The 25,216-nt window shown below is 36.1% G+C and overlaps 1 protein-coding gene across 1 annotated transcript in view; it reads left to right on the top strand.

Annotated features, from left to right (window-relative positions):
• SACM1L (SAC1 like phosphatidylinositide phosphatase) overlaps nt 1–24,051 on the top strand; it is a 57,198-nt gene extending 33,147 nt beyond the window's left edge. The window contains exons 4-20 of the mRNA XM_060685934.2: nt 466–593; nt 1,853–2,002; nt 2,616–2,675; nt 4,318–4,351; nt 5,171–5,272; nt 6,129–6,214; nt 6,375–6,461; nt 9,461–9,529; nt 9,611–9,690; nt 10,804–10,902; nt 14,568–14,706; nt 14,942–15,011; nt 15,101–15,173; nt 16,704–16,797; nt 17,080–17,172; nt 20,485–20,542; nt 22,117–24,051. Coding sequence (XP_060541917.1) covers nt 466–593; nt 1,853–2,002; nt 2,616–2,675; nt 4,318–4,351; nt 5,171–5,272; nt 6,129–6,214; nt 6,375–6,461; nt 9,461–9,529; nt 9,611–9,690; nt 10,804–10,902; nt 14,568–14,706; nt 14,942–15,011; nt 15,101–15,173; nt 16,704–16,797; nt 17,080–17,172; nt 20,485–20,542; nt 22,117–22,253 — 1,559 coding nt within the window. The 3' untranslated portion in view covers nt 22,254–24,051. The remainder of the gene's footprint in view (nt 1–465; nt 594–1,852; nt 2,003–2,615; nt 2,676–4,317; nt 4,352–5,170; nt 5,273–6,128; nt 6,215–6,374; nt 6,462–9,460; nt 9,530–9,610; nt 9,691–10,803; nt 10,903–14,567; nt 14,707–14,941; nt 15,012–15,100; nt 15,174–16,703; nt 16,798–17,079; nt 17,173–20,484; nt 20,543–22,116) is intronic.
• Nucleotides 24,052–25,216: the final 1,165 nt, after the last annotated feature.

The raw sequence follows: 25,216 nt of genomic DNA, 5'->3' as shown, positions 1-25,216 counted from the left end.
TTGCAGACAGCTGGTGTTAATCACAATGCTATCAGTCTGCTGAGCCACCAGGCCCTATTGACTCAGAAAGACAAAAAATATGATCACATGATCACAGGATATTGAAACGATCATAAGATCATAAGTTACCAAAGATCTGAATTTTGATCACATGACCAAGGAGCTACTGCAATGGTCATAAGTGTGAAAAATGGTCATAAGTCACTTTTTTCAGTGCTGTGGTAACTTTGAATGCTCAGTAAATGAATTGTAAGTTAAGGACTACGTGTAATGTGTCTGCTTCAAGGAAGGATGTGTGTGATGTAACAAATATGGTAGTAACAGTATGAATAATGTGGAGAAATAAGGGAGAAAATGAGTTTTACTCCTTCTGTCCATTCTTCTCTCTCTTTTGCTTTTTCTTTTACAAAAAAGAGACATAAAAGAACAGTCATCAGAGCTGACCCATATTTTGTTACTTTACAGGCACATACCTTATTGTAATAACAAGAAAGAGAAAAGTAGGTGAATTTTTCAATCATGTAGTCTGGAAAGCAATTGATTTTGACATCCTCTCTTACAAAAAGACAATGCTACATTTAACTGATATTCAGGTATGAGTTAATATGTTTTGAATGTTTCAGAAATTTCCTGTGGACATGTAAAATAAATGAAAATATTTAATCCCTTAAATCTATAAGAACATGATTGCTGATAAGTTGAAGATATAATTTCCCTGAAATTCAGCAGCTAATCCATTAATTGGGTTTCAAAGTCTCTCATGAGAGCAGATTTTTCCAATGCCATTTGAAATGCTTTATAGACTAAAATTCTGTGCCATATATAGGAATTTTCATCATAATATTTTTTAGTATGTGTGATTTGTGTGATTTTTGGATCTTGAACAGTTTCAAAGCCATTCCAAAATGACTGTTTTGCAGTTTTAACTGAAAAGGCTTTTTTACTAGCATTATACAAGATAGCTCTGACATACGATCAGAATTGAGCCCAAAATTTCTGTTGCTAAATGACACAGTTGTTAACTGAATTTTGCCCCATTTTATGAACTTTCTTGCCATAGTTATTAAATGAATCACTGTTGATAAATTAGAAACACAGTTGTTAAGTGAATCTGCCTTCGCTATTGATTTTGCTTGCACAGAAGATGATCAGATGATCTAGGAACACTGCAACCCTCATAAATATGAATCAGTTGCAAGCATCTGAATTTTGATCACATGACCATGGGGATTCTATAATGGTTGTAAATGTGAAAAATGGTCACAAGTCACTTTTTTCAGTGCTGTTGTAACTTCGAATGGTCACTAAATAAATGGATGTAAGTCAAAGTCTACCTGTATTTTTTAATTTAGATTTTTAGCATGATTACTTTTAAATTTAGCATATTGGCTTGCCAATTTGTGAGTGTCTGTATGTATGAGGGAAAGGGTAGAAACTAGGAGACTAGGAGTTCTAGACCCACCTTAGTCATGAAAGCCAGCTAGACAACTTTGAACCAGTCTCTCTGTCTCAGCCCAACCCACCTAACAGAATTGTTGTTGAGTGAAAATTGGGGAAGAGCGAGTATTAGGTATGTTCGCCACCTTGAATTATTTATAAGACTAATAAAGAAGTATATGGTCTGGTATGATTATATTTTTAGTTTTTCTGAAGTTACGCATTTCTTTAATGACCTTCATTATAAATGGATCTGGATTATATTGTAATGTGGGAATGCTGTATTTCTGCCTGCCCAAGAAAAGAAAAACTTTCGAAGATTTTCTGCTATAATGCTTCATCAAATTTTATGAACTCTTAGTAACCAAAAGGACAAGAATAAATAAATAAATAACAATTCTTTTTCATTTATCAGTTACAAGATAATAAAGCCTTCTTAGCAATGATTAGTCATATATTGAGTGTGGATGGATTTTATTTTTCTACAACATATGACTTGACACATACCTTGCAACGATTGGCCAATACCAGTCCAGAGTTTCAAGAAATGAGTTTGCTAGAGAGGGTAAGAATATTTCTTTCAAAATTTTTAGAAAAACAAAACATTATATACAGAGAAAATGTGTGTGTGTGTGATGAGTAGATTCTCTTTGTTTTTAAACTGCCAGTGAGATAGTTTTAATTTTTAATGTCATAGTGACCAAGGTTTAATGTTTCAACAAAGCCTGATGGTTTTTAAATTATCTGTTCAATATTTCTGTGAATTAATTGTTTGTTTTTTACTCCATATTCTTAGTCATCTTGTGCATTTTTTAAATGTATATTTCTGGAAAAATTGGGTTGGTTTCTTATTTAGTCATCCTTGGAGATCAATTGAAATTTTATGTCATTTTTCCACTAATAAAACTGCTTCTATTAGTGGGATTGGAAAGAACAGTCATGGTGTCTTCCCAGAAACCTATATCCTTCCTTCAGATCTGCTCCATAATATTTAGAAGGCAATCTGAAGCATATTTGGAATGGGAAGCTGCAGGAAGAAGAAAAAAATCCACTCCCTGACAGGATTTTATCGTACATTAATTCCTGATTTGCTTTGTTTCCGGTAGCTTTCTATAATTCTGCTCTAAAATCTAAATCTAGTCCAAACTTGGTTTTTAATTGTATCTCTGTTTTTACAGGCAGACCCACGGTTTGTATGGAATGGACACCTTCTTAGAGAACTTGCTGCTCAACCTGAGGTAGTTAGCATATGGCTCATTGAAAATTTTCATGAGACTCAAGATTAGAGGAAAAAATGGGCTGAAGCAATACAGTGTGCTTATTTATACTAGCTTTATCAATCAATTATGCTTAGTATAAAAGTCATTTTTAAAACTTTGAGGCTAGGGACTCCATGCACCCAAAGTCATTTGGTCTTGGCAGGGTTCAGTTGAAGTATATTGTCCTCTAGCCAGGCCTACACAACCTCCAGGCAATGTGGGAGGCCCGGATGGAGGACAATAGACTTTGACTGAACCCTGCCAAGACCAATTGACTTTGGGTGCATGGAGCCCCAAGATTAGAGATTTTGACATCTTTAGTTCTGGATGAGATGGCAATAGCCCAGATAAATCCGGTGCACAACATGGGGATTCTCCTGGGCTTGTGACTTCTGTTCAAAGAGCAGAGGACACTCACATCTAGGAGAAGATTTGAATAACTTCAGGTTATAAGCCAGTTGCGGCCACTCCTGGATCAGGAGTCCCTGGACTCAGTCATTCAAGCCTTAGTCATCTCATGTTTGGACTATTGCAATGCATTCTCTATGGGGCTACCATTGAAGAGCATTTGGAAGCTATAGCTAGTTCAGAGTGCGGCAGCACAGACAGTTTTGTGGCCCTAAGGGTGCCCCATACAACACCACTGCTCCATGAGTTGCACTGGCTGCTGGTTTGCTTTTGGGTGCAATTCAAGGTATTGGTAATCCCTTTTAAAGCCCTTTATGACATGGGTCCAGGCTACTTGAGGGACTGTTTTATCCCACTGGGATTGGCCCACTCTACCCATGCTGGCAGAGGAGGTGTGTTGCAGACCCCATTGGCCAGGATATTCCAGCTGGTGGGGTCCAGTAGAAGAGCCTTCTCTGGCGTTGCTCCTGACCTATGGAACATCTTGCCCCTGGAGTGAGGTTGGCTCCTACCCTTCTGATCTTCTGCAAGAGCTTGAAGATCTGATTCTGCCAGTTGGCTTGGGGCTTCAAAGGGAGGGGGGGCTTCACATTGGATGGTTGCTAGAGTAATAACAGTTCCTACTTTTCCCAGTGTATCGTATGCCCTCCCTCCCATCTTTTAGCTAGGATTGTGTATTGTATTTTTATAGTATTTTATATGTCTAGTTTTATGTTTTAATATTGTAAGCTGCCCAGAGTTATCCTTTGGTAAGATAGGTGGCCAATAAATTTAATAAATAATAAAATAAAAATTTATCAGAAGATTTCATGAAAAGCATCAAATCTGGCCAACTTGCTCTCAGATTTCCATAACAGATTATGTAACATAAATAATTTAAGCTTTGGAGAAGTTTCTCTTTCAAGTTGTACCTACTAAATTAAATTTCTGAGCGCTATCTGTTCTTCAACAAAGAGACGAAGTTTCCCTAATCACTCAGAAATAGAATTATTATCTGCACTCACCTTCAAATTGAAAATGATAAACACAGTTATTCAGTACCCAGAATTAATCCCCCCTCCCCCCTCCCCCCCCAGTTCTGGGGTAATTGTAATGGAGAGAATTCATGACCAAAGAGCCATTGGCAAGTGGGCTGCCTCAAAATTGAAAAGAAGGTTGGATGGGAGATGAAAATGGGTCAGATTTTTAAATATATTAATTTTCCTGTTTTTAGCTCCATAGATTTGCAGTTCCAGTTATGCATGGTTGTATCCTTTTGCTTGCCTGGCATAGAAACTCAATGTGGGTATGAGGGATTGCTGTTAGACAAATTCCAGTAAATGATACCTAGAGAAAGGGAGAAATATCTTGACAATTTGTAAGTGAAAATTCAGAACTAAACATATTTTTAGTCCTACTTCACAAGATTGCTACTCAAGGAAAATTTGGGAAAAGAGTGCTATGCATGCTCCTTGGATAACTGGAGGAAAGGCAGCATATAAATTAAACAAATAAACAGATACATGTCTTCACATATTTCATATTTGCTTACTTTAAACAGACTATCTTCCTATTATGAGGTCCATCAGTCTTGATCCTTCAGCTGTCAGACCTGAGCTTTTTTCATTTTAATGTGATATTTTTGGGTATTGGACCTATGTTATTTAACATACATATGATTTCTTTGTGGTACATAGAATCACTTGTTTTGTGAGATGGGTGGCTATATAAATTTGAAAAATAAATAAATAAAAATTAAAGGATAATGACTTCACCTGCAGAAATTTAATAAGCAGTTTTCTTTCCTAATCCAATTCTTTCTTATTTGATGACCTCTTTCTTCAGTATGTATTAATTATTTGGAACTAGTAAGAAACACCATTTTTTTTCTTATTAAATTGAAAATGTGTAAAAAATGCATCTCTCTCCCTACTTCTTTTTAGAATTTTTGTTCTAGTTATACTATGTTGAGCATTCTATACTGGAATACAGAAATATGCTGTTGTGCTTATAATATCCACTAAATATTCATATATATATATTCAGTAAGTGTTAACCTGTATTCCTTAATTGCTGTTTTACACCAGTTATTATTATGCATACTAGTTCCATTAACGGTAAATACTTTGACTGGATTCTAATTTCTCGAAGAAGCTGTTTCAGAGCTGGTGTACGCTACTATGTGAGGGGTAAGATTTCTTTGTAATTGTTACATGAATATAAGCAAAAATTATACTTTGTGAATTATTCTCTTAAATTGCTAGTCTTCTAGCAGTACTAAGAGAGATTTTTCTGGAGAATTCTTGTAGCACTTTTTGTCTGTTGATTTATTTTTTATTGGTTAAGGGTAAATGGCAAACTGTTATAGATTGCTTTTAAGAATGTACACATACACACACACACACGGAGTCACACAGGCACAAAAACATTTATTGCAGGATTAATTTAAAATGTATTTAAAATGGAGTGAAGATTAGATTTGATATGAAAAATTAAAATTTCAGATTTCTTCTTAACCAGGAAGACTAACATTATTGCTGAGCTCTTTGAAGGATAGGTGGAAAATAAAAATATATCAATGACCATCTTTCCTTTATATAAATGGATCTGAGGGAAGGATAAGAAGGATAAGAACTTCCAGTCGTCTGTTGCAGAAGAGGCATTCAAGTATATTTAGTGACCTTTATTTTTCTTTGAACAAACCCCTTCTGTGGGCCTGCCACAGTTATCTCATTTCTTTTCTCAGTTTCTTTCCAAAGTGGCATGCCTAGAAGTCAGTTTTACAGTTCTCTGGTTTTTTATTATCATTTTATATGTATAATTGGTAGAGAAGTATTTCCCTTTGTGACTACTTAAACCATAAGCTACTTAAAAACATAATTATGAAACAACAACTACATGCTATAACAGAAATAGGTTAGCATTACCATTTTAAAGAGTCCTATGAACTCTTTAGACAACTTTGAAAGTTGTCACGAAATGGCTTTCTACTAGTTTGAAAGTAATAAGGCTTGTTCTATATTTTAAATGCTTCCTGTTTCATAGGTATTGATTCTGAAGGACATGCAGCTAACTTTATAGAAACGGAACAAATTGTACATTATAATGGAAACAAAGCTTCTTTTGTCCAGGTAATTTTTATTATGCTGGGATGCTTGTCTAGTCTGTCTAATTTAATTCTTGCCTCTAACCTCTTAATAGAGGCCTCTGCATTTTATCTTACAATAAATTGATGGGTGTTTCTGCTAATTTTGTTGTACATATCACTTCTTATTATCTTTGTTTTCCCAGACACGAGGATCAATTCCCTTTTTCTGGTCACAGAGACCAAATCTGAAATATAAGCCAAAGCCACAGATCAGCAAAACAGTAAACCATGTGTGTATTTTCTATATATTTTCCTGTCCTTCTGTAGGAGAGGTGTAATATACAGCATCCTTATACCTATGCAAACTGCCTTAAGTTGGTTGCTTAAACAATATATAACTTCAGGCTTCAGTTTCCCACCTTTATATTGCTCACTGTGTCAACATGAAAAACATATGAAATATCCTGCAAACTAGGAGTTTGCAGTGTCAAACCTGCAACAGCATGGCATGCTAGTCTTTCTTGAAGATGATGTTGTAGTTCTCCAAAATTAAATAAATATTACTTTCTTAAAAGATGTTGAAATTTCATGAGATTGCTGGCTCTCATTATGTATGTGTATGTTCATTATGTATGTGTATGTGTACGTGCACATGTATGGTTTTTTTTCTTAATATAAAATGCAAATTTTAAATTACTACATTTTACAAAGTAATATTTATACCAGAAAAAATATATTCTGTATTAAACTAGTTATGAAAGGCCACTGATGTACTTTGTTCTTTTATATTAAATTTTATATTTCAATACTAGCTTTCTAATATTGTGGTCTTTAGCTCCCTTGTGTCTAAAAAAATTATTCTATCCATACTTCTGCAACCTTCAGCATCAAATTTATCTTTTGCTCCCTCTTAATGTTAATGTTAAGATGGCAGTTAAATACAACAAGGCAAAAGAAGATAAAGTTCTTCGCATCCAATCATATCCCACCCTTATCAAAATGTTTCTTTCCCTCACAAAATGCACTTTATAAATCCAAAAAGACAAAAAAAGGACTGGCAGAGGAAAAAGAATCTCCAATTCATTAAAGAAAGTTTTACAGCTATTAATTTGCAATTAACTTAAGACAGTCTAAAGCAGCGGTCACCAACTGGTGATCTGTGGATCACTGGTGGTCCGCAAGAAAATTTTGGTGGTCCACAGAAACATTATTTGCATTTTTTATATTGCACTAAATCAGGGGTCCTCAAACTACGGCCCCTGGGCCGGATATGTGCATTGAATGCTTGTGTTACTGCAGAGAGTCTCTCCCTTTGGAGTCTTTTTGTGCAGCTTGGAGGGGGCCAGAAATTCCGACTTGGGGTCTGCTTCAGCCTCCTGGTGCGGGGCTTTGGGTGAAAGCTGGAGGGAAGTGCTGCTGGTGGCGAAGAGCCAGAGGGCCTTGTTCCAGTGGGACTGTATCATGACCTGGAACTGGCTGACCATCTCAGCCCGCTGAGCCTCTAGGCGCCGGTACCTGGCCTTGCACTCCCACAGGTCTTCCCTCTGTTTGGAAAGCCTGTGCTCATACTACTCAGTGAGGTGCTTCTGCTGAGCCTCCTTCTCGAATTTGAACTGAGCCAGCTGTTTTGCCAACTCTTTCTAGTGGTGGCTCCTTAGCTCCAACAACTGCTTCCTGTTGGGGCCCTAAGGAGCCCAGGAAGGCAGGCAAGGAGTGGCTGGGAGGGGAGGGGCAAGTAGAGGCCGACGAGGTGCCCCTTGACGTGAGTGACATCAAGTTGGCCATGCCCACCCAGTCACATGATCACCTAGCCACACCCACCCAGCCGGTCATTAAGCAGATCTTATTAGTGAATTTAAAATTATGAATTTAGTGGTCCCTGAGGTCCAAAAGGTTGGTGACCCCTGGTCTAAAGGAAAAAATAGCAAAATGCAAGCTTTTATTTGTCATGAACTAGTCATTCATTTCTCTTTGCTATTTTCTTCAGCAAAATTTCCAAAATGACATTATTCAACAAAAAGTAATCTGCAAATTAAAAAAAAAAACACCTCTTAGTCAGCTACAAAAAGTAAATGGGCAATTAAGAATGAATAAGACGTATCGGGCAAGTCTTTGTATTTGGTTAAAGGAACCACTATTTATTTCAGCTGAAGAAGCTTTGGAGCTCTGCCTCCCAGCTGGGTCGCAACTAAGCAGCTTCCTGCTTCAGGTTTAAAGCTTTTAGAAGAATAACAGCTCTCCAGAGGATCAACAGAGTTGATTCTTGGGCTTTCCCTATCCCAGGAAAGCTCTTCAGACTAAAAGGAGAGAAATTGCCCAAGCCACAGAAAAAACTGGATTGCAAGCTCTCTTATTGTGGAACAATTCAGACTGATTCAGGTCAATACAGAAAGTCCTCATGATATACATATTGAAAGGCAATCCACTTCAGGGCCTGGTAGTCCCAGAAACTACTGCCTAAAATAATCTTGAATTAAAGTTCAACCAAAGAGCAATATCATATGAAAATTATTGGTGAATTAGCACTTTCATTTAACATTTACAAAATGAGACTTTGCCTCTCTGACCTTGAAATTAGGGATTCAATAATGCTAAACACCTTTAATATGTCATCTTCTGTCTCCTCAAAGCACTGTTCATTTTGTGAGGCCCCAAAATAGCAGTTCAGTTACTTATAAAGCTATTTACATTGGGTGGCTGAAGTTTCATTTGTGAAACTTGATATTACATGTTTTTTGGCTGTAAATGTCTTCTGTTTCCAGTAGTATCTTGCACGAACTCTAAAGGTTTCCCCCCACTCCCGGTCTTTTCCAACAGGATATTTTCCAGTTATGTTGTACATGCAACTCTTACAAGCTGCATGTTCCATGAGTTATAATCTTAAACGCCCAGCAGGGTGATTTTAAATCACAAAATACCCCTGAATTTTGCTCTCTTCAGTAAAATTTTAAATTGAACTAGGGATTTTTCTCATTGCCCTTCATCCCCATCTCCATCCCCAACAGATAAATCTGTCACATCAGAGACAAATTTGTATAGGAATTAAAAGAACAAAAGTTCAATTAAAGATTTATTTTATAATATAACTGCCATGAATATACTTTGTTCATCGAAGAATGCTACCATCTCTTACACTTGTGAAAAAGATGTACAATTTAATTCAAATGCAATTCAAAATGTATATTGTGTTCATTGTAATCTTTGTTATTTTTATGTATCAGTTCGTATTTCTGTTCAAAAGAATTCTTCTATAACAGATGTTCAATATATGTATTGTACTCTCTTTTAGATGGATGGCTTCCAAAGGCACTTTGATTCACAGATTATTAGCTATGGAAAACAAATGATTGTTAATCTGGTAAGATTTTAATTAAATTCTGCATCCAAGAATTCATGTCGTGGTGATGCTGTATGTAACTGCTTTGTGTTTCATTTACAGGTTAACCAGAAAGGCTCAGAAAAGCCTCTGGAACAAACTTTCTCAAAAATGGTAACTGGTTTAGGAAATGGAATGATCAAGTATGTATTAATGGAATGTGCTTGCATCATTTTCAATATATTTGATTTAGAGCATTTAGTAAAGTATCTGTATAGTCCCAGATCTTCTGTGGATGAGAATGCTGACATATTTTAGAGCTGCACAGATTTTTTTAAAACTTTATTTAATTTTGCAAACAACATAAGGGGTGATAGTATAGTTTGCTTTAGAGAGCAAAGATTTTCCTTCATACTATGACACATAAGCAAAAGCCTTTTTTTCTTAACATAATGCCAATGTGTGCCCATGTCCCTGGAGACTTCATTGTTGCCTACAAGGTTTCTTGCCTTGCAGAAACATACTAGAAATAAAATGTAGGATTTTTGCTTTTCAATATAACTTCCTGTTCATCCCTCCCATTAAAAACATACATTTTATTTCTAATTATGCCGTATCCTCTGAACATGTTTTTTAGAAAATAAAAGTGAAAGGGAACTATTGCTTCCTCTTTTGTTTGGAAGTATGCTTACCTAACCAAAAAGTGACAGACAGATCTCAGGTGAGAAAGTAGTAGAAAGCAATGTAAAGTAAATCAGTGTTCTATGACTGGCAGACTACTATAGACAAGAAAAGAAAGTAAAGAAATAAAAGCTCATTGCCTGAAAACTGGTCAATGATAGAATAATTACAGCTCGCTTTGCGAGCTGTAATTATTCAACATTTGGACATGTCAAAGCAAATGTTATACAAACTTATGCACTAACAGATAACGCAAACAATATGACGAAGGACAAATTTTATGGACAACTACAAGATATTTTTGACAGCATTTCTTCATTCATGAAGAGTAAAAAATACAAAATATTATATAATATGAAGGTTGTTTTTAAAAATTTAGTGCTTAATATCATTGTTTCTTGAAGAGCATTCCTTGACCTTACCTGTATAAACTTGCTGTCCAGTATAGATTTTCACTGTCCCCAAAATAAAACAAAATTCAAAAAAGTTATATAGATGTTGCATTTTGAAGAAGAATCTTACCACTACTTAGTAGAAATTACCCAGAACATTTATTTTTTATGAGGCTTTTGTCTATCTGATCCTTTAAGTACTAGTGAATGCTTTCTTTATTCATATATTCTTTCTTTGCCCAGGTATCTAGCCTTTGATTTTCATAAAGAATGCAGTCATATGAGATGGGATAGACTCCAAATTTTACTGGATCAACTTGCTGCACCACAAGATGAATATGGGTAATATATGCAACTGAAATATAGTAGGCAAACATATCATTGTGAATAGCTGAAGCTATCTAATAACAGCAGATGCCTGATGTGTCTATTTTCTGCCACACATCCCCCCCCCTTTTTTTGGTAATGTTTAAATATGATGATATAAGCATACACCTATATAGGCTGTAATAGAAAATCCATGGCTTATTATTGACAAGAATGCATTTGAATTTGTATAGGATTATAATCCAAAAGATCCCATTATCTTTCTCACTATCTAACAGTGTCAAGATTTGTCTGCACTTTGGTTTTATAATGTATTGTTTCTTTCAATTAAATGTATAGATAAATCTGGATATATTTGAATTTGCAAAAAGTTATTGTTAGGAAGTTAGCTAATTTCATTTTAATTTCTAGAAAATATAAATAGTTTTCCATTAGAAAAACATCTTAATGCTTATTTCCAATTGCTTATAGGTTTATAAATAGTCAGTCCTCAACTTATCACCACAATTGAGCCCAGAATTTATGTTGCTAAGTGAGAAATTTGTTAAGTGAGTTTGGCCCACTTTATGACTTTTCTTGCCACATTTGTAAACTGAATCAATGCAGTTGTTAAATTAGTAACATTTGTTACTAATGTAACAGTTGTTAAGTGAATCGTGCTTCCCCATTGGCTTTACTTGTCAGAAGATGATCACATGACCCCAGGAAACTGCAACTGTCATAAATATGAACCAGTTGTCAAGCATCCAAATTTTGATCACATGACCATGGAGATGCTGCAAGAGTCATAAGTGTGAAAAATGGTCATAAGTCCATTTTTAAAGATTTATTCTCTTATTATCCTAAGTGCAACTTTTTGACATGTGAACTTTCTCTCGAATTACTAAACAAGAAAATCCAATCATTAATTTAAATTTCTTTTTCTAATCTCATAAATTGCATGGATGGAAAGAAGTTGAGAGGAAAAAAGCTGCATTCAGTGCATTAATCCCTTTTTAACATTTAAAATCATTTCTGCAATTCCAATTGCTATCTTCTGCCATTAATAAACTATACAACACATTTAAGTACAAAGTACAAAGCTATGATAATCAAGTCATTTTATTTCATTCTGTCCAGTATAACCCTTGAAAATTACAGCTAAAATCTTCCAAATGCACCAAGATGTGATACCACGGTTTTAAACTTTCTTTCAAATATTGCGTTGTTTGGAAGTCACTGGCTATAGTTGGGGGTTAGATAGAGTAGAAATATATCTAAAGCAGATGACATGTTAGCAGACAGGAAGCCAAGATATGGCAGCCTGAACCAGGCTACTGCAAGACTTAAACTTCATCTCCAAAACTGTTTGAATTTCTACATAATTCTCAACCCTTAGGAAAAAGAATGAGACTCATCTAACAAATCCTTGGGATTCTCCTTTACAATGAATATTTATATCCTAAAATATGCCCTACATTTTATTAAGTGTTTGGAAGTGCTGAAAGACCTGTAATCCCAAAACTTCATTAGTCTAACCAAATTCAACAATGCTTTTAAAAAAATAAACAAATAGCAAAATATTTATGAAGTTCTTACAGCCAAAATCTTCCAGTCTTTCTGTATGTGAAAAGGACTGAGAGAATCTACTTCATCCACTGAATAATTTCCAAGAAAGAGATCTATAGCATTCTGAAAAACAATCCAGAATATAAATTAAATGTCATGTCACCTTAACCATTTCCTCTCTACACCCCAAAGTATTTCATGGTGTTCAAACGCAGCCCAATTTGCAACAATTTAACAAAGCAGCAGCAGTACTAATCACCAAAATTGAGCACAAAATTTCTGTTGCTAAGTGAGGCATTTTTTAAGTGAGTTTTGCCCCATTTTACAACTTTTGTTGCCACAGTTAATAAGTGAATCACCTGAGTTCTTAAGTTAGTAAGATAAGTCTTGCGTCCCCATTGACTTTACTTGTTAGAAGATGATCACAAAACTCTGAGACACTGCAACAGTCATAAATATGAATCAGTTGCCAAGCATCTGAATTTTGATCACATGATCATGGGAATACAGCAATGATTGTGTGGAAAACAGTTATAAATCATTAAATAAACTGTTGTAAGTCAAGGATTACCTACTTGCAAACCTATAAGCAATTGGAAATAACCATTAGGCCATTTTTCTAATTTGATATACCATATTTTCCGGCGTATAAGACAACTTTTTATACATGAAAATCTTCTCAAAAGTCGGGGGTCGTCTTATACGCCGGGTGTCGTTCTCCTGTAACCAGGCAGACCAGACCGAAAGGCTGTGACGAGCCAAGCTCTGACCATCCCAGCTGAGTTGCCTGCAAATCTGTAGCAAAAGTCCCCCCCCTCCAGCTTGCTTACCTTAGCTGCTAGTCGCAACTCTTGCCTTGCTTCGCTTGCCTGCAATCCATTGCATCAGCAAGCAACTGAATCTCCCTGCCTGCGATCAAGCAAGCAGGGAGTTGTGGACTTCAACTCCCAGAATTCCTCAGCCAGCAAAGCAAAGCTGGCTGAGGAATTCTGGGAGTTGAAGTCTACAAGTCTTAAAGTTGCCAAGGTTGGAGACCCCTTTTCAATTTCGGTAAGTTTTTTTCCCCTTTGGGAGCTTTTAAAAAAATAGTTAATTGGGTTTTTTTTTTAATTGTTCTTTTTTTAGACCTAGCCATTTAAAGTTTAGGAAGTTTTAAATTTAGCTGCTTTCATATAAAAATAAAAATAAAATAAAATAAAATAATATTTGTGCAGCTTTCTGAGATTTAGTGTGTTCTGTAGTGTTTCACTCTAACTACACCAACACACAAAATCTCACAAAGCTGTATGTGGAATTTTGTGTGTGTAAAGTGTGAAAGATGGGTTTTTAGGCTTTTTGTGGTTGTGTGAGGTTCCTGCTTGTTGCAGGGGCCATTTTGGGTCTAGCACAGCTGCTTTTACATTGTGGGTGAGCCTGTTGTGTTGTGTTGTGTTTTGTAGGTTAAAAAAGGGCAAAGAAGTGACCTGGTTGACAGCTTAGAAAACAAACAGCATGGCAGCTCCCATGGGTTTATTGTCTTATCCTTCCTTTCAGCTTTAGAATGAATTAGGAAAAGTTTAATCCAATTGCACTGTATTTTATGTTTACATGTTTGATGACAAACAGCCTTATGTTTATAAGTGACAGTTTTCCTGCTAAGTACCTGCATGTCATAAGCATTTGAATTAAAATTACCATATTGAAATCAAATCTGATGTTTTTAAATTTTTATTTGGTGTGCGTTGGAAGAGGGGTAGTCTTATATGGCGAGTCTAGCCCAAACCCTATATTTTAACAGGAAAAGTCAGGGGTCGTCTTATACGCCCAGTCGTCTTATATGCCGGAAAATACGGTAGTATATCTTTAACCAAAGAATAAAGACATAGTTGCATATTTAAACTTTGTTACGCTTCTGTGAATTGTCTGTAGTTACAAATATAGTTAGATCTAATTCTTTCTATTGCTGTTAGTAAGATACCTTGAATGTTTCTTTGGCAGACAAAAGATGAAGACTAGTTGAAACCAACTTTCTATTAAGGCAGTGACAATAATCAATATTTCTTTGTTTTGGTTCTGTGGATGCATTAGCCAAAATAAGTGTTATTTTGTGAATTCTTGCACAAAATAATAAACACTAAATTTTTTTTATTCAGCTATTTTCTAGTTGATGCAGAAGGAAAGGTAGATATGCAACAGGAAGGAATATTCCGCAGCAACTGTATGGATTGCCTGGACAGGACAAATGTGGTTCAGAGCCTTTTAGCACGTCGTTCCCTACAATCACAGCTGCAGGTTAAGACTGTCTTCTGTATAAGGATTACTTCCTTGTATTTTAAGAATTAAAGAACGTAATAACTCTAATAGCCATTTGGTATATAAGATATATTTTTCCTGAAAGTGATATATTAGACCATGAAAATATGCCTCTGTGTATGGGTGTTTTTTGAAACATTAATTAGTTCTAATTTCCATGCTTTTAAATTCTTAGCAGAATTTTAGTTAATAATGCTTTCTTTTGTCCTTGTAGAGATTAGGTGTTTTGCATGCTCCCCAGAGACTTGAAGAACAAGCAGAATTTGAGAAAATTTATAAAAATGGTGGGTTTCTATTTTGATAAGTAAAACCTTATCCTGTATTCTACTTACTTGCCATCTCTTTTTTACAAAACACTATTCTCTGTTCGTAGCATGGGCTGATAACGCAAATGCTTGTGCCAAACAATATGCTGGAACGGGTGCCTTAAAGACAGACTATACCAGGCAAGTTTGAGCCAGCCTTTCTTTACCACAAATATATTGATACAATTTCAGAAAGAGTATTTAGAGATTGTTCATTTACAGTACTGATTTATTAAACTCAGTTATCATAGTATAATAGTGTAATAGTTAATAGCTACATCAATGGAAAAACTTGAATTATAATGGGCCTACTTTGTCTAACCAGCCTAATAGGTGTCTTAAAGCAGCTTATGGCAACTAATGATTACTAATAAAAACATACAGAAGTTCCAGAAAAAAAGAATCTTAGTAAAATTGGTCTTATTGCCAGTCAATCTAAAGATACATCTTACATTGGGTTGACATTTGAATGGCTAAAAACTTTTTTTCAAGATTCTTAGTTATTTTTATTTAAACAATCAATGGAAATGTAACATTTATCATCTCAAGAAGATAATTGTTTATATAGCAGCTACTAAATAATTAAATTCATAACTAAACTAAATCACTGTAGGAATACCAACATAATAAACATTTTTGGATACATTTTGCATAAACAAGGATGAACTATTATGAAATAAGCAGCAGTGACAGCAAGTGGTGTGAAAACGGGAAGCTGCTGGCGCCACTCTGCTCATCCGCTCACTCCCTCACCCACCCAGCTCTCCCTCTGGTGGGAAGCCCCTGGCCACTGTTCTGCGCTCTGCCCACCTCGGTTGCCTGGCTGGTTGGCTTTCCTTCCAGCTGCCCACAGCAAGTTGTCCCTGCGGCGAATTGGCTGTGTTGAGCTGTCCTGCAATGACTTGGTAAGTTGGCAGAGGTAACTTGGCAGTGGCAAGCTGGCCACACCTAGCTGTCCCATTATGTTCTCAAAGGGCCTGTTAAAATTTGTTAGGCCTTTGCCTGAAATTTTTTGGTTTCTCTTTTGATTGAGAGCAGAAAGAAAAATTCTTTCACTTCAAAAACAGGTATAATTATAATAATTATAATCATGAAAGTAACCCTTACTGGAAGAGGAGTATAAATAAAATTAATGCAAGTAGTTTTTAACTTGCAACCACAGTTGAGCCCACAATTTCAATTGCTAATCAAGACAGTTGTTAAGTGTGTTTTGCCCCATTTTATGATTTCTTGCCACAATTTTTAAATGAATCATTGCAGTTGTTAAGCTATTAACACAGTTGTTAAATGAATTTGGCTTTCCCATTAACTTTGCTTGTCAAAAGGTCTTGAAAGGTGATCACATGATCCTGGGACACTGCAATAATCATAAATACATGCCAGTTGCGAAGGATCCAAATTATGATCACGTGACTATGGGGATGCTGCAATGGCCCTACATGTGAAAAATGGTCATAAGTCACTTTTTTCAGTGCTATTCAGAAGGTTACTAAATGAATGGTTGCAAGTCAAGGGCTATCTGTAATGTGCGCATCTCCTCTGTATACAAAAATAAGTCAATGCAAGGAATTTCAACACAGTTCAGTCTCTAATACATAAGTACTTGGTACTAAATTTCTGACTTCTTGAGAGATCTGTATTAATGTTGAAATCCTATTTTCAAAAATTCAGAACTGGAAAGAGAACACAATGGGGTCTATTAATGGATGGTTGGAACTCACTAATTCGTTACTATAAAAACAACTTTTCTGATGGATTTAGACAGGTAAGATTTGACACTGTCACTTGCTGCATTTATTTCGCTTTAAATGTTGCCTTGTGTTGAATTTAAAAGAATGTGATCACCATGCTCAGGGATATGTAATATTTATTTATTTATATTTCATATTTCTAAATCACTAACTGTAAATCCTTCAAAGAACTGCTGCTGCTTTGTTAAATTGTTGCAAATTGGGCTGCGTTTGAAGACCATGAAATACTTTGGGGTGTAGGGAGGAAATGGTTAAGGTGACATGACATTTAATTTATATTCTGGATTGTTTTTCAGGATGCTATAGATCTCTTTCTTGGAAATTATTCAGTGGATGAAGTAGATTCTCTCAGTCCTTTTCACATACAGAAAGACTGGAAGTTTTTGGCTGTAAGAACTTCATAAATATTTTGCTATTTGTTTATTTTTTTAAAAGCATTGTTGAATTTGGTTAGACTAATGAAGTTTTGGGATTACAGGTCTTTCAGCACTTCCAAACACTTAATAAATTGTAGGGCATATTTTAGGATATAAATATTCATTGTAAAGGAGAATCCCAAGGATTTGTTAGATGAGTCTCATTCTTCTTCCTAAGGGTTGAGAATTATGTAGAAATTCAAACAGTTTTGGAGATGAAGTTTAAGTCTTGCAGTAGCCTGGTTCAGGCTGCCATATCTTCGCTTCCTGTCTGCTAACATGTCACCTGCTTTAGATATATTTCTACTCTATCTAACCCCCAACTATAGCCAGTGACTTCCAAACAACGCAATATTTGAAAGAAAGTTTAAAACCGTGGTATCACATCTTGGTGCATTTGGAAGATTTTAGCTGTAATTTTCAAGGGTTATACTGGACAGAGTGAAATAAAATGACTTGATTATCATAGCTTTGTACTTTGTACTTAAATGTGTTGTATAGTTTATTAATGGCAGAAGATAGCAATTGGAATTGCAGAAATGATTTTAAATGTTAAAAAGGGATTAATGCACTGAATGCAGCTTTTTTCCTCTCAACTTCTTTCCATCCATGCAATTTATGAGATTAGAAAAAGAAATTTAAATTAATGATTGGATTTTCTTGTTTAGTAATTCGAGAGAAAGTTCACATGTCAAAAAGCTGCATTTAGGATTGTGGGCAATAGTAATTCAGCAGCCTTTTAGTTTGTGTTTTTAATAAGCTTAATAGAAAAAGCAAAAATAAAATAAGAGGAGTATAGTGAGGCTAGAAAACGTTTTACAGTCAAGGCCTCCTTTTAAAAAAAAGTTTAAAGAAGCTGGGAAGTGATTGTGGACAAGCATTCATGCCTTTTTTTGAGAGAGAGAAAGAGAATAAATCTTAAAAAATGGATTTATGACCATTTTTCACACTTATGACTCTTGCAGCATCTCCATGGTCACGTGATCAAAATTTGGATGCTTGACAACTGGTTCATATTTATGACGGTTGCAGTTTCCTGGGGTCATGTGATCGTCTTCTGACAAGTAAAGCCAATGGGGAAGCACGATTCACTTAACAACTGTTACATTAGTAACAAATGTTACTAATTTAACAACTGCATTGATTCAGTTTACAAATGTGGCAAGAAAAGTCATAAAATGGGCCAAACTCACTTAACAAATTTCTCACTTAGCAACATAAATTCTGGGCTCAATTGTGGTGATAAGTTGAGGACTACCTGTATTCTAAAATATTATACAGTGGGGCAAAAAAGTATTTAGTCAGCCACCAATTGTGCAAGTTCTCCCACTTAAAAAGATGAGAGAGGCCTGTAATTGTCATCATAGGTAGACCTCAACTATGAGAGACAAAATGAGAAAACAAATCCAAACAATCACATTGTCTGATTTGGAAAGAATTTATTTGCAAATTATGATGATAAATAAGTATTTGGTCAATATCAAAAGTTCATCTCAATAGTTTGTTATATATCCTTTGTTGGCAATGACAGAGGTCAAACGTTTTCTGTAAGTCTTCACAAGGTTGGCACACACTGTTGCTGGTATGTTGGCCCATTCCTCCATGCAGATCTCCTCTAGAGCAGTGATGTTTTGGGGCTGTCGCTGGCAACACGGACTTTCAACTCCCTCCAAAGGTTTTCTATGGGGTTGAGATCTGGAGACTGGCTAGGCCACTCCAGGACCTTGAAATGCTTCTTACGAAGCCAGTCCTTCGTTGCCCGGGCGGTATGTTTGGGATCATTGTCATACTGAAAGACCCAGCCACGTTTCATCTTCAATGTCCTTGCTGATGGAAGGAGGTTTGCATTCAAAATCTCACAATACATGGTCCCATTCATTCTGTCCTGTACATGGATCAGTCGTCCTGGTCCCTTTGCGGAGAAACAGCCCCAAAGCATGATGTTGCAACTCCCATGCTTCACAGTAGGTATGGTGTTCTTGGATGCAACTCAGCATTCTCTCTCCTCCAAATATGACGAGTTGTGTTTCTACCAAACAGTTCTACTTTGGTTTCATCTGACCATATGACATTCTCCCAATCCTCTTCTGGATCATCCAAATGCTCTCTAGCAAACTTCAGACGGGCCGGGACATGTACTGGCTTAAGCAGGGGGACATGTCTGGCACTGCAGGATCTGAGTCCCTGGTGGCGTAGTGTGTTACTGATACTGATGGTAGCCTTTGTTATGTTGGTCCCAGCTCTCTGCAGGTCATTCACCAGGTCCCCCCGTGTGGTTCTGGGATTTTTGCTCACCATTCTTGTGATCATTTTGACCCCACGGGATGAGACCTTGCGTGGAGCCCCAGATCGAGGGAGATTATGAGTGGTCTTGTATGTCTTCCATTTTCTAATTATTGCTCCCACAGTTAATTTCTTCACACCAAGCTGCTTGCCTATTTCAGATTCAGTCTTCCCAGCCTGGTGCAGGTCTACAATTTTGTTTCTGGTGTCCTTCGACAGCTCTTTGGTCTTCACCATAGTGGAGTTTGGAGTGTGACTGTTTGAGGTTGTGGACAGGTGTCTTTTATACATATAACAAGTTCAAACAGGTGCCATTAATACAGGTAATGAGTGGAGGACAGAGGAGCCTCTTAAAGAAGTTACAGATCTGTGAGAGCCAGAAATCTTGTTTATAGGTGACCAAATACTTATTTTCCACCATAATTTGCAAATAAATTCTTTCCAAATCAGACAATGTGATTGTCTGGATTTGTTTTCTCATTTTGCCTCTCGTAGTTGAGGTCTGCTTATGATGACAATTATACGCCTCTCTCATCTTTTTAAGTGGGAGAACTTGCACAATTGGTGGCTGACTAAATACTTTTTTGCCCCACTGTATATTATTTAGAGAGGAAGAAAATGCAACCACTTCTTTCTAAGAAATGCAAAAGACTCTGGAATCGTAGATGTATTTGGGACCTACTGGAATGCAGTTTGGATTTTGATGCTGAGTTTCATTGTTAGAGTACTTTATGGAAGAAACCTACTTTTAAAATAGATGGTATGATATTAGAAAGTATGTGCAGAATTGGTGGCTGATTAATTACTTTTTTGTCCCACTGTGTATGTTCTTCCGGACATTAAGGGATGATATATGCCTTGTGACTTTTAAAACTTTTTTGGGAGCTGAAGCTATAAAACTGTATGTTTGGATTCTGTATGTACATCATATACAACTGGACTTTCAAATTGTTACGCATTGTGCATTACCTCCTAACTATGTGCATTTCTTTCTTTCCCCAGTTACCTATTATTATGGTAGTTGCTTTCTCAATGTGCATTATCTGTTTGCTTATGGCAGGTAAGTAATCATTCATCCTTTCTACACTTCACACCATGCTACAGGTTATTTTTGACAAAACTTATCATTTAGCGACCAGCTACAAGATTTCCCAGGGGTACTTAGCATTGTTTCCCTGAAATTAAAACTGGGTCTTATTTTTTTGGACAAAAAAAAGATGCATTAGGCCTTATTTTCGGAGGTGTCTTATCTTGTGGCTGCCTGCCCACTCCCTCCCACCATCTGCTTGCCCACAGACACACTTTTCAGTCAGACAGAAAAATGATGGAGAACTCAAAGCTTTGTCTGCTTGCAAGAGGGATGCTTTGAAACGGAGCTAAGCACATTGAGATCTCCTGCCTCTTCCCCCCCTGCCCCCATGCCTCTGCCTTGCCTGGCTCTGCTGCACTCTTTTGGTCCAGAGGGAGACGATGCTTCATCTGCTTGCAAATTAGCTCCGTTCAAAGCACCCCATTTGCAAGCAAACAAAGCTTTGTCTCCCTCTGGGCCAAAAGCATGTGGCGAAGCCAGACAGAGGGAGAGGCATGGGGGGGGGGGAAGGCAGATGGGCATAGAGATTGCCTACCTCCCCCCTCCCCTGTGCCTCTGCCTCTGCTTGCTGCTGGTGCCACCATGCAAGCCTGCGAATCTCCTGTGAGCCAGACAGCTGCACAGCACATCCAGATCGCCCCTCCCCCCCTCTGCCTCCGCACTGCGCTGGGGCCAGAGGGCTGTGGCTGCTGTCGGACACCATCGGCCCCTGCATGCTCGCTGCCTCTTGTGCTGGCCATGCCCATCTCTTGGGGTTATTTTGGGAGTAAGGCCCATCCCAAAAAATCAAGGTAGGCTTATTTTCGGGTGGGTTTTATCTTTGGGGAAACACGGTACAACCTGGATTCAAACTTCAGACTAGACAAAGTCCCTGTCCCTGTGGTCAAGTGACCAAACTTTAGGCACTTGAGTGCATTTACAGTAATTTGCAGCATCCAATAGTCATGTGGCTGTTTTATGATGGTATTGCCAAAAACCAGCATTTACTTCCAATTTTCAGCAAAACTGCACCTATAGTGAACCATTGGTTTGTTTAATGATTGCTATAAAAAAGGGCATTAAAATTGGATTGGTCATGTTACTGACCCATTTACAAGTGTTTTATGACTTATGACCATGATACTCAGGCTCCACTACAGTCATAAATTGAGAACCACCTGTAGTCCCTAAAATTTTTTTGGTAAGATTTCAGAAGTGGCTTGTTGGTATCTCCCAGGGCTGAAAGAGTATGTGACTGGCCTGAAATCACTCAACTGCCTTTGTACTTTAGGCAAGACTAGAATTCACCCTCTTCTAGTCCTACAATGATAAGGTAGTTTATTAAAGATTAATCAGATGTGTTTGATATTCCTGATATACATCATGTATCTTCTTTCAAATTCACAAATGGAGAAAATAGCTTTTATAAGTTCATATATTAGAATAGCTTAACACGATGATTGTCCTTATCATGTGGAAAAGAGTTGTTTTTTATAAGGGATGGCTGTTTTCATGTTCACTAGTTTTGTGGCTTGTAATTGAAAAGAATTTATTACATTTTGCAGGGGACACATGGACAGAGACACTGGCTTATGTGATGTTCTGGGGAAGTGCAAGTTTTGGAACTCTTGCTATCATCCTTTACAATGGCAAAGATTTTGTAGATGCACCTAGGCTAGTTCAAAAGGAAAAAATGGACTGAATGTGTGTGTGTGGAAAGCAGCTTAGTAGAGATGGCTCCTCAGCTCATACATGGAGTCTCTACTGACCTGTTTTCCACACCAACTTGTGGGGGCAGGGTTAGGTTTCATTTTTAAAGAGTGAGAAGGTGGTTACTTGGTGGAAGGGACTAACCTTTTTGTTCTACAGTTACAATGATTTTCAGAATATTGCATTTGCTAGAGAACTTGCACGCACAAGATGGAAGTGAAAGTCAGTAATACGATGCCCTAACATAGGGAGACCTGAATTGCTAAAGAATCTGTGACTATATTATTTCAGCAGTATATTATAAATCTTAAGATAGCTCCATTGCTAAGGAGGATTATGATCTTCTGGTGTATCAGGAGATCTCTGTTGCTAGATTAAAGTATGTATCATTTACCTTCTCTGATTCATGGAAAAGCTTTGCTTATTAACCATAATAAATAATTGCTGCTTTAGTGGTTTTGGATTGGGTATCCATATAGTCAATTTGTAATAGTGCAAATACAAGGATTTTTTTTATCAAGTCCAAGAGCATCTGTTTTCTTAGATTTCTATAAATACAATACTTTTTTTCTCTGATTAAAAAAAAGTTCCTTCAGCTAGCAATGGATAAGAATAATGCAATATTCTGTTAAAACATTGTTGAAAGGATGAGATGTACAACTGATTTTCCTGGGATATGTCTTGTGCTGCTTTAATTACTGTCCTTAACTTTAGATAACAAATTTCCATATGATTCAAATTGTTTTGTTTTTTTAAAAAAAAGATGTACATGAAATCAAAGAATGTAAAAATGGCTGTTTAAACACTCTCATGCTAAAGGTCCAAAGTATTCATTTCTTTCTGAAGAATCTCAAATGTCAGGTGGGTTTTTGAAATTGGCAATCCAGTTACTATATCTGCTGCCTTGGATTTAGTAAGAATGATCTGTGGAAAATTGAATGAATATTTGAAAAAAAAATTCTTGGAAAATATTCCATGTTTGCACTTGGGATCAGCATCTACTTTTTGTGCATGCCATAACTATTTCTCTACAACTGTAACTCTCAAAATGAATAAGCTATAAGTCTTATGCTAATTATTAATAAATATATGTCTCAACTCTAGTGCTTTCAAGCTTTCTATTGAAACTATATCTAAATCAAGGACCAATTTAAAACGATTTTGTCATCCATTTTCTAATTTATTTGTGTTCAAAACCAGACAGCTTCAAGTGCAGTGCATTATTTTTAGTAAATTCAACTATATCTTCAAGATTGAAATTATGTTATTTAAATACTAGATTCAGCAGGTAAAGGTTGCCTCTCCTAAGTTAAAACTAAGTGGATTGCTGCAATGTTTTCATAGTTTGAAAATTGAACCTCTTACTATATGGACTTTGGAAACAAAAACTGCTATCTTTGAATGGTTATGGGGTGGGGTTTTTTTTGATTATCCTTTCGGTTATTTATAATAAACACATGCCATTCCTGTTTTCTTTTTAAATAATTGTTGAAAAAAAGTGATGTAGTCTTGAGTCTGCTCAAATATGTGGAAAAGCCAAGAAAGCTGTGCATTAAATGGATGGTCTCAGTGTCATTTTTTTTCTTTTAAAAGATTCTTCCTTGATCCTTCTGTGCATTTCTTATAAATAACTGCAGCAGAGAAAAAGATCTGGATAGTTCTAGTTGCTAGATGGAAACTCAAATTCTTTAAATTTGGGGGTTGGGAGAATGTCTGTATTCCAGTGCTTTATAAAAGAGGTTGCAAACAATATACTTAAACAATAATAAAACTTCAATTTTTTAAAAATAGTATCTTTTGTGTCTGAATCTTTTTTTTTTGAAAAAAAAAGTTTTTATTTTATGATCAAACAAATATACAATATAGGCAATCATTCAATATATCAATATAAACCCAGCCTTCAACCCCCCCCTTCCCACCTCCCACTCCCAACTTCCCAGAATAAAAACAGGGTATAAATTTTACCAAACATACGCTAAAATATGCTAACTTAATGCAAGATTTAAAACTCCCTAGACCCCTTAACTCCCCTTCTACAGATTATTCATCAGCCTCCCTTTTTTATAAACTCAAAATAACATATAATCCTTTAGCCCTAAGAGTTTTAAAAACATTAACAAACACTAATAGATCATTCAAATCCTAAAAATCTCGTAATACATCTGTAAAATATTCTTAGTTCATTTACTTAATCATTTTACTCTTCCTCCTACTTTTATTCTCAAAATTCAAATATTTTAAAAATCTTAATAAACAATAAGTAAACCTTCATTAATCATTAATTAAATTTCTATATTTTCTTAATTCATTTACTTAATCATTGTAATTAATCATTAATACATCAATAGTTAGATCAGAAAAAGTTAAATCTTCCATTCTTCCTTTCTTTCTGTATTTTTTCCAGTCTTTCTTCCTTTCTCCTACTTTTATTTTGAGGAGGTTTTGAATTTTAACTTGAGGTTGATATATCTTTAAAACTTGTCCCTTTCTTGGAACCATTTCCTCTGATTTAGAGCCCCCATATCGACTCCTCTTGCTTATATAATCAGTCAGTTCATAGAACAAAGAATTGACTCGATAAGATTTATCAGTTTGCAAAGAAAAGTCCAGTTGTTGCTTTTCAATTAATTGTGTGAAAGCCTCTGCCAAATCTTCTTTGTCCTCCAAAACCTCATAAGGCTGGTCAGTTTCTACTTCTTTCTTCTCCAAATTATATTTTTGAAAAGTTCTGTCAGTTAATTCCAAAAGAGCAGGAAGAAAGTTTGAAGATTCTTGAGAGCCAGCCAGTTCCAGCTTCTCTGTTTTGGTCAAAATGTCTCCTGCATTGTCATTGTGCTTTCCTTCAAAACTATCCTCAATTGCTTTTATATCCTCCACCGTTCTGTAAGTTTTCGTTCCATGATTGCTGTTTGGTTATTAATAATTACAATTTGATTATTTATGGCTTCCTTTATA

This window comes from Pantherophis guttatus, chromosome 4 (genome assembly GCF_059756535.1).
Source record: "Pantherophis guttatus breed Tessera chromosome 4, ASM5975653v1, whole genome shotgun sequence".
Lineage (NCBI taxonomy): Eukaryota > Metazoa > Chordata > Lepidosauria > Squamata > Colubridae > Pantherophis > Pantherophis guttatus.
The sequence above is the reverse complement of the archived record's forward strand: the minus strand, read 5'-3'. Positions and strand labels throughout refer to the sequence as shown.